Source organism: Spea bombifrons, chromosome 8 (genome assembly GCF_027358695.1).
Source record: "Spea bombifrons isolate aSpeBom1 chromosome 8, aSpeBom1.2.pri, whole genome shotgun sequence".
In the NCBI taxonomy this organism is placed as follows: domain Eukaryota; kingdom Metazoa; phylum Chordata; class Amphibia; order Anura; family Pelobatidae; genus Spea; species Spea bombifrons.
In genome coordinates, this window is record NC_071094.1 from 45,823,326 (window position 1) to 45,833,061 (window position 9,736).

The window sequence follows — 9,736 nt, forward strand, 5'->3', positions numbered from 1 at the left end:
GCAGCGCCCCCTGCAGGCACATAACAAATGCACTAAATACGAGTATTATGTATACATGTGGGGGACAGAAGAGAGGATGGGGGAGAGACATTTAAATAAATAAAGGGGTTTGATAAAGGGAGGGAATTTATCTCAAAGGAGGAGAAAAGTTACAACAAGAGACCGGAATCTAACACTAGAGCGTCAGAGACTGGGAGTTTTACTTTACTGAGAGAGTGGTAGATAAGTGGAACAGCCTCCCAGCAGAAGTGGTAGAGGGTATGGGATAGACATACGGCTCCTGAATCTAAGACGAGACCAACGACTGATTAAGGTCAAAACCGGGCTGATATATTTTGTCAGATTGTATATTTCTCTGTTTCTAATAAAGTTTACGGCCGATGTTAAGACGAGCAGCTGAACGGCGAGTTAATGATTTATGAGATAAAAGAAAAAATGAATTATTGAGGTTTGGGGTGAAATGTTCTTTATCGAGCAGCCTTTGGAAGCCGATACAGAAAAGTCCCGTCTCATAATAAATACAGTGACGTTGCCGATGGATCACCGATCCCTGCGAATGCTTTGAGCCTAAGAAAGAAAAAGTATCCAGAAAACATTGATTTCTGGCGCTGGAATCAGGTTTGGGGGCTTTATAAGCAATTGTATTATTTATACCCATCCTGACAGAGGCGACGAGCTGAAAAGTGTCCTTACGAGGACTGCGTGAGGACATTAATCGCCTGCGAGCCGACGGCTGATTTAGTAGATCAGGCAGTTACACCCAATGACTACACCAAGAGCTTCACGAAATTCAGAGATTTGCTGACATTGTCCCTGCTGGACTGAGTCATGCAGCCAGCAAAGACACGACCTTCAGAGGTTATCACATCCCCAAGGTCAATAAGATGTTTCTGGGGTCAATCACCGGGGATATAGATCATGGTGGCAGAAAAGAACCAAGATCCATGCGGTCTCCTGTCTTACATCACTTAACGTATTCATTCTTTATGATGGCTTTATGCAGATGCTAATCTTTCCTCAACCCCTTTATTCTCTTTGCCTATAAAGCGATCTATTAGTTTTTTATTATTTACAATACTATATTGTCGGGGTGAGCCTGACTCCTATACTCCAGCGCTTCCTAAAGAAAATCCCCCCAAATGTACAATTTTCATGAATATTACCCAAAAGCATGTCAATGTTATTAGAACTCTGTCCTGGCTGGTATTCTTTCACCGTTTTAATCTAGAAAGACAGAAATTATTTTAAAAACCCTGAAAAGTTTGATCCCGGTCACTTTCTGGATGAGAACGGACGGTTTAAAAAGAATGACGCTTTCATGCCATTTTCAACAGGTAACCTACACGTCTTAGTGATGGACTCTTAATGATGTTTGCTAATTGCTCAAAACGTAGGCTCTAAAGGTTGTTAAAGCAACAAAATTTATGTCTATATAATATTTTTCATTAATTATGATTATTCTTATAGTTATAACGTTTAAATAATAATAACAATACGCACATATTGTCTCAAAAGTGTTTTTTTTTTTTGCGACCGACGACTTCATGTGTGGGTTGTGCTAGTAGCCATTGGCCAAGGCCTGATATTACAGAACAAATACAATTAATGACAGACGCAGGTTAAATAATACATTCCCGACGTGATATAGAAGAATAAAGCACGGCCACAGGAGGTTTGAGGATGGGCTGACACGGTATTCACTATTGCATAAGCAGCCATGAGAGAGCGTTGGGCATCAACCCATCGCTGACTTCAGAAAAGTGAAGCAGCACACAGGTACCTCACGGGGACACCTACCTCTCCAGCTTCCCTAAGACAGTCTCTTCTACAGAGAAAGTGCATAAATCTAATCAGGCCTGACTTTGGGCCTAGTCCTGAGCTCTGTCAGCCTGGAGGTCCTTCCCTCAAGCTTCCCTCTCACGCTCTGCCCTCCAGCCTCCCACATCCTCTCTCAAAAACCCGGGAAAGCCTCCCTGTCACCTGATTGGTGCAGCTGATCACATGTCCCATGTGCAGGGGTGGATGGGAGCAACAATTGGCTCCTCCATTTTGGGTTCTGGCAGAGGCTGGGAGACCCATAAGCTGCAGTAGCTAGAGAGGGCTACATATATTTATTAGACCCCCCTTAACTTTATGTTCTCAGGTCATGGAAACCCTGATCTGCAACACGTTTTTCACCCAACTCTACCTATATAGTTTGTCCAGTCCCTCCTTGGGCCCGAAATCCCTGTGACCCTTCCACCACTCCTGATGCCCCTCTCCCCCCCCTGATGCCCCTCTTTTCTAGGAGGTCAGAATGTTTGCTGGGTATGAGGGGATCGCAGGGTTCTACAGCCCTAAAAGCCCTGATAATGTGTATAGAAACAGCAGGGAACTGGAGACAGACTTCATTAGCATCGCCATAAAGCATCTGCTCAGTGCGGTGTTTGGGCCGGGAAAGTCATCCAAAATATCACATGACTGACAGCGATGGCGGCTCCAGGTCTGCAGATAAAGGGGGGGTTATTGGAGAAAACGAGATGAAAGCAGGTTTTATTCAGCGTTCTGTGATATTTCTGTAAATACCGACTGCTCAGCTCAGTTATTCGCGACCCCAAGCAATGAATCCAACCCCGGACATTTCCTGAATAAAGGAGGGAAATTCGGCAAGAAACGGGGATTTTTGCCAATTTTGAAGAAATTACATCAGCTCACCCCATCTCCCTCACTGTTGATCCAGAAGAAGGCAAAAAAAGTGATTTCCAATTGAGCACCGGAATTCTGATACATTTCCAAACAATAGATTCCCAGCAGAGGTGGCAGAGATTAGCAAACAGAGCAAAAAAATGGTTAAGCTCTAATACTTATGTCTTTTTAGCAGCTTGACAAACGAGGTGAAAAACGATGAAAAGTACTCTTCCTGCTAAAGGGCACGTGGTAGGGTTTGGGTGCAAGTTCAGAAAGGTCACATAGTTCCCTGTATCAAAAATAATAAAGTCTCTACTTTTTACTTTATAGAGACAGTAGTGGATAAGTGGAGCAGCCTCCCAGCAGAGGTGGTAGAGAGTAATACAGTGAGGGGATTACACGTGCATGGGATAGACATATGATTAAGGTCTGACGGGTGGGAGCAGAAGGTGGATTCACGTGTCAGGTGACCAGCGCTGGGAGCGGCTCTTCCCGGCCCACGTGGGCTGAGGGCGGGTGTGACGATGTATAGGAAATGCTCTTTGAGCTCTTGCTTAATCCCCCGGTTAGTAGTCTATACATTCAGCTTCCTTCCTGCCTCTCGCCATGGACTGGCTCCAGGGGCTCCCTGCTCTGGGTCTCGTTCTCCTGATCGTTCTGCTGATCAAGAAGACATTAAAGAGACAAAAACATCTGCCCCCCGGCCCCAGACCCCTGCCCCTCCTGGGCAACCTCCTGCAGCTAAAGAGCAGAGAGACGCACAAACCTCTACTGGAGGTAAGAAGCCTCGGAGGTCCCTCCAAGGGCCACTGGGTACTAATGACAGGGACATGTTTAAGGGCCGGCCCCTCCAAGGGCCCCGGGTAATAATGACAGCGACATGTTTAAGGGCCGGCCCCTCCTAGGGCCACCAGGTACTAATGACAGCGACAGGTTTAAGGGCCGGTCCCTCCTAGGGCCACCGGGTACTAATGACAGCGACATGTTTAAGGGCCGGCCCCTCCTAGGGCCACTGGGTACTAATGACAGCGACATGTTTAAGGGCCGGCCCCTCCTAGGGCCACCAGGTACTAATGACAGCGTCATGTTTAAGGGCCGGCCCCTCCTAGGGCCACCAGGTACTAATGACAGCGACATGTTTAAGGGTCGGTCCCTCCTAGGGCCACCGGTACTAATGACAGTGACGTGTTTAAGGGCCGGTCCCTCCTAGGGCCCCGGGTACTAATGACAGCGACAGGTTTAAGGGCCGGTCCCTCCTAGGGCCACCGGATACTAATGACAGCGACATGTTTAAGGGCCGGTCCCTCCTAGGGCCATCGAACTAAAACTGCCAATTCCGCCCAAACTGGTAAAGATTGCCAAGAGCGAGTTACTCCAATTCCACAAAGCCCTGATGGGAATTTGATGCTTTAACTTCTGAAAGGTAGATAAGTGTAACAGCCTCCCAGCAGAAGTGGTAGATGCTAACCCAGTGAGGGACTTTAAACTTGCATGGGATAGCGATACGGCTCCTGACCAACGACTGATTGGGTTTAGGCGTCATAATTCATTCTAATGATGGTTTGGCTGTAAAAATATTTAGAAAGCTCGGGATCTGGGTTGTATCGGGGAGGACATTTCTATTCGGTGATAGGGCGATGGGGCGTACATTCTGCTGGGACCACCAAGGAACTCAGTAAACTCCTGCGGGGTCCGGACTGGGGGTGTGATAAGTGCCCCCTCCATCATTACTAAAAGGAGCCAGGAGCCAAAGGGTTACGTCACGCCTTGGTCTCTGCTGCCCCCTGCAGGGCATTCTCTGAAGTACAGGCCCCAGTGACACGGTGTATGAGCGGGATGAGGCCGGGTAATGAACTGTGATGTCATCAATCCAATCGTTACTATGTTACAAGGAATAGGAGGCGGGAAAAAACATTTTATTAAATTTTAATATAATAAATTAATATTTAATAAAGTATTAATAATAATAAATCATTTAATAATTCACTAATATTAAATAATTAAAAATGTAATCTTTTATTAGATATTATACTTTATATTTAACCATTTAATAATAATAAATAATGTAATATTAATATTTAATAATCTAATTTATTCATATATTTAATCTATCTTATTTATTATCTTATTTATTAAGACAATAAAATATTTCCAGAGCGGGATTCGTTTGGTGGTGATCGATTAACTCTTTCTGTACCTCTGGCGACAGGACAGATGGTGCCTCAAGGTTTTTTTTTGCCTTTTAAAAGTGTTCATTGAATTGAAAAATGCCGCTTTTTACATAAATTGAATTAAAACATTGCATTAAAGTTCGATATTTTCTTTAAAATACATTATACCAGTTAAAGCCGCTGTTCCACTAAGTAAACATGAATTGCTCCCTCTAGGATGTTGAGCGATGAACCCTTAGCAGGTCCGTCATTTTATTCTTTCTTGAAGGTTTAACAGAAACACGGAAGATTTTAAGAGACTTTTCCCCCCAGTGTCTACGGCAATGACCTATCGGAGCCTGCTTTTAAATCACATGACAATTAAGTGTTCCCGGCGAAATTTGACATGATTAAAGAATTACCGGTATTTCCTAACCGGTCAGTACTTCCAGTGGGAACTTTTGGGTTTCTGAATGATTGTGTGTTGTGTCTCGCAGTTCAGTAAGACGTACGGACCGGTATACACCCTGTACGTGGGTCCGCTGCCCGCCGTCGTACTGTGCGGCTACCAGGCGGTGAAGGAAGCGCTGCTGGAGCAGCCAGAGAAGTTCAGCGGGCGCGCAGAAGTCCCAGTAGTCGACCTCACCAGCGAAGGATACGGCTAGTATTTCAAATATAATGAAAATAGCCTCATAGCTGCCAAGTGTCCCGGTTTATATTGGCCAGTCCCCCTTTGGGCCCCAAATCCCTCTGCGCCAGATGTCAAATTGTGTTACTTTCCCACGAGGAGGCAAGTTGGCCAATAAAGCGTTCTTTTTACATCTTTTGTGTTTCTTTGTGTTTTCTAGGAATCGCTTTTAGTAACGGGGAGCGATGGAAGGAGCTGAGGCGCTTTTCTCTGACCACCCTGCGCAATTTCGGGATGGGCAAGAGGAGTATCGAAGAGCGGGTCCAGGAAGAGGTCGGGTTCCTGCTGGAGCTTTTCAGCGAAACACAAGGTGAGTCCTCCGCAGGACCCTCCTTACCTGATATATATGGGGCCCGATCTAGTTCGGTCAGACCCTTTGAATGTAGGGACTGTAAGAAGAGCTGCAGGAATTGTTGGCTCTATATAAATCATGATAATAAAAATAACGCAGCGTGCCGGGCAGGTGGGATTCAGAAGATCCATGGAACTGAAGCCCCTCAGAGACAGCCACACAAGTCTCCTCTGTTCCAGAGTCTCGTTTCGACCCGGCTTTCTTCATCCGGCGTTCCGTCTCCAACGTCATCTGCTCCGTGGTCTTCGGAAAACGCTTCGATTACAGCGACGAGAAGCTGCAGACGCTGCTGGACCTCATGGCCGAGAACCTTCGCCGGGTGGACAACATCTGGGTCCAGGTAGAGGCTTTTACTGGGTCTTCTGCTCCTCTGCGCCATCAGAGATCCAAACGGAATTCTTTGACCTTAACGACCCCCCAATGGATCAGCATTTCATTGGAGGTGGGGTTTTGGTGGCAGTTCCACTGTAAGCAGCTGTGGCTGCAGTTAGCCAGATGGCCACAAGATGTCGCCGTCACCCACAAAAAATAAAGTTATTAAAAAATCAAGAATTCTTGAAATTACATTTATATATATTTTCTTTTATTTTATTTTATTTTGTTCTGAAGATTGTTGGGGGTCTCGGACACTTTGTAACACTTTTACAGATGGGATGTAACTTTGTATCTCCTCGTTCCTCAGATCTACAACTTCATCCCGTCTCTCCTGAGGCTCGTGCCGGGTCCTCACTACAAACTTCGAGAGAATTACCTGGAGCAGATGCAGTACGTAGACGAGGTGGTTCGGGAGCACGAGGCAACGCTGGACCTCGGTAACCCCCGGGATTACATCGACGCCTTCCTCGTCAAGATGAAGCAGGTGAGACGCCCGCCGCTCGCGCATGGAAGGAAAAAGTGAAGAACATCAACCAGGAGACGGGAGGGAATTTATTTCAAAGGAGGAGAGAAGTTACAACAAGAGAGCGGAATCCAACACTAGAGAGTCAGAGACTGAGATGGAACGGAAGGAAGTTTTACTTTACTGAGAGGGTGGTGGATAAGGGGAACAGCCTCCCAGCAGAAGTGGTAGAGGGTAATACAGTGAGGGATTTAAACAGAATTTATGATTCTAAGTGGGATTTTACTCCCTCTTTGACCCTACTCAGGTTTATGGTTTGTGGACGCGTTATGTCCCTGGTTTTCCGCGTGGCGTCCAGTGTCTGCGCCTGTAATTTCCCCTATTTTGGGGATTTTTTTTTCTGCAGGAAAGTAAGAATCCTCGCACTGAATACAACAAGCGAAACCTCCTCTCGTCGGCTCTCGATATTTTCTTTGCCGGCCAGGAATCCACCAGCAGCACCTTGGCCTACGGGCTCCTCATCCTAATGAAACATCCGCGCGTGAAAGGTACAAATTAGCAAATCGCATCAAAGTCTCCCTCGTCAGGTGACAGGACTTTAACCCATTGGGTCGCTCTTCCCAGTAATACCACCCCAGGGGCAACAAATCACTCACCCATACAGTATGCAGGGCGGTAATTATCAGTCCCCCATATATATCCCCAGAAAGGATCCAGGAGGAGATTGAAAGAGTGATCGGTCGATCCCGGAGGCCGTGCATGGAGGATCGCGCCGAGATGCCTTACACCGAGGCCGTCATTCATGAGATCATGAGGTTCGCAGATTTCTTTCCTCTTGGAGTCCCGCACAGCGTGACCGAGGACACCCATTTCCGAGGCTTCACCCTCCCCAAGGTACCGGCCCCCCGAGTGAGGAACGTCCCGTGGTAACAATCCGTTTCCTGGGATCTGGTGGATTCATAGCTCTCTTCCCTCAGGGTACGACCATCATCCCCTTTCTACACTCTGTCATGTTTGACCCCGCGATGTTTAAAAGCCCCTACGAGTTCGACCCGGGGCACTTTCTGGATGAGAACGGCAAGTTTAGGAAGAGTGTGGCTTTCATGGCATTTTCGGCAGGTACGCTCACCCCAGACCTGTACCCCCTTTCCTCTAACCCCCACACCTCTGATCCCATCCCCTGAACCCCAATAATCTCACCCCAGACCCGTACCCCCTTCCTCTAACCCCCACACCTCTGATCCCATCCCCTGAACCCCAATAATCTCACCCAGTCCTGTACCCCCTTCCTCTAACCCCCACACCTCTGATCCCATCCTCTGAACCCCAATAATCTCACCCCCAGACCCGTACCCCCTTCCTCTAACCCCCACACCTCTGATCCCATCCCCTGAACCCCAATAATCTCACCCAGTCCTGTACCCCCTTCCTCTAACCCCCACACCTCTGATCCCATCCCCTGAACCCCAATAATCTCACCCAGTCCTGTACCCCCTTCCTCTAACCCCCACACCTCTGATCCCATCCCCTGAACCCCAATAATCTCACCCAGTCCTGTACCCCCTTCCTCTAACCCCCACACCTCTGATCCCATCCCCTGAACCCCAATAATCTCACCCCCAGACCCGTACCCCCTTCCTCTAACCCCCACACCTCTGATCCCATCCCCTGAACCCCAATAATCTCACCCAGTCCTGTACCCCCTTCCTCTAACCCCCACACCTCTGATCCCATCCCCTGAACCCCAATAATCTCACCCCCAGTCCTGTACCCCCTGATCCCATCCTCTGAACCCCAATAATCTCACCCCCAGTCCTGTACCCCCTTCTTCTAACCCCTACACCTCTGAGCCCATCCCCTGAACCCCAATAATCTCACCCCCAGTCCTGTACCCCCTGATCCCATCCTCTGAACCCCAAAAATCTCACCCCCAGGGAAGCGAAGTTGCCCCGGAGAAGGTCTTGCTCGGATGGAGCTTTTCCTGTACCTCACCTCCATCCTTCAGACGTTTGACCTTCGATCGGCCGCATCTCCCGACGACATCGACCTCTCCCCGGAGTACAGCGGATTTGGGAAGAAACCCCCCGCCTTCCAGCTGAGCTTCGTCCCCTATTAGAAATCGCACCCCTCCTGAAACGTGTCCGCCGCGCGACCAATCAATCGGGGTGATGGGGGTGATGCGGGGTGATACGGGGTACGTCACCACCACACGGACACTTTAGGTTCCCCGCTGCACCTCCCATGATAATCCCGATGATGATGCTGACAGCGTCCTCCTTGCCTGCTTCCCGTAAAACTTATCATTGTTCTGGGGGGGGGGCACTTGGGGATGGTGTCCTAGAGGGGCCACATATCGTGCGTTTCCTCAACTATTTCAATCATCTATAGCTCTATCTGTACAATATTTGGGTTAACAAATGTAAGAGTAGGGAACAAACAGGCTCCAGGAAACCTTAATTGGTTGTGGGTGAGTAGGGTTTGTTGAAATGAATACATTCAGTATTGAGAGCGCGGTAGATAAGTGGGACAGACTCCCAGCAGAGGTGGTAGAGGGTAATACAGTGAGGGGATTAAACATGCATGGGATAGACATACGGCTCCTGAATCTAAGACGAGACCAACGACTGATTAAGGGTTGAGTCGTTACGTCGCGACTAGACGAGGGCCGGATGGGGGCCGATCTGCAGACAGATTCTGGGTTTCTATAACTATTTGGGGGAAATAAAAGCAGTCCAGAGCATAAATCCTGCATATTCTATGTTTTTAGTGTTTTTTATGCGCCTTGTTCTACGCTTGCCATAATATATATTATTATTTATTGTTTTATGTACTGTAGCGCCAACATATTCCACAGCGCTGTACAACGCGGATTAATAAACACCAGATCCTAACTGGCTGCTTTAAATACTGGTGCATTAAATGGCAAATTCATAATAATAATAACGTTAATGTTTTTGGTGGCAGTTCCACTGTAAGCAGCTGTGGCTGCAGTTAGCCAGATAGCCACAAGATGTCGCCGTCACCCACAAAAAATAAAGTTA

General features: G+C 47.7%; 1 protein-coding gene and 1 long non-coding RNA gene across 2 annotated transcripts in view; both read left to right on the plus strand.

Moving 5' to 3' along the window:
- The window catches only part of LOC128502719 (uncharacterized), a 46,064-nt gene extending 36,620 nt beyond the window's left edge, over nucleotides 1–9,444 (plus strand). Inside the window, exon 2 of the long non-coding RNA XR_008355160.1 lies at nucleotides 9,387–9,444. This is a non-coding gene — a long non-coding RNA (uncharacterized LOC128502719). The remainder of the gene's footprint in view (nucleotides 1–9,386) is intronic.
- LOC128502698 (cytochrome P450 2G1-like) lies at nucleotides 3,221–8,864 on the plus strand. The gene is made up of 9 exons (XM_053472587.1): nucleotides 3,221–3,444; nucleotides 5,315–5,477; nucleotides 5,666–5,815; nucleotides 6,037–6,197; nucleotides 6,540–6,716; nucleotides 7,102–7,243; nucleotides 7,402–7,589; nucleotides 7,673–7,814; nucleotides 8,630–8,864. The coding sequence occupies exons 1-9, from the start codon at nucleotides 3,274–3,276 to the stop codon at nucleotides 8,809–8,811; spliced, it is 1,476 nt and encodes a 491-aa protein (XP_053328562.1). The 5' UTR covers nucleotides 3,221–3,273; the 3' UTR covers nucleotides 8,812–8,864.
- Nucleotides 9,445–9,736: the final 292 nt, after the last annotated feature.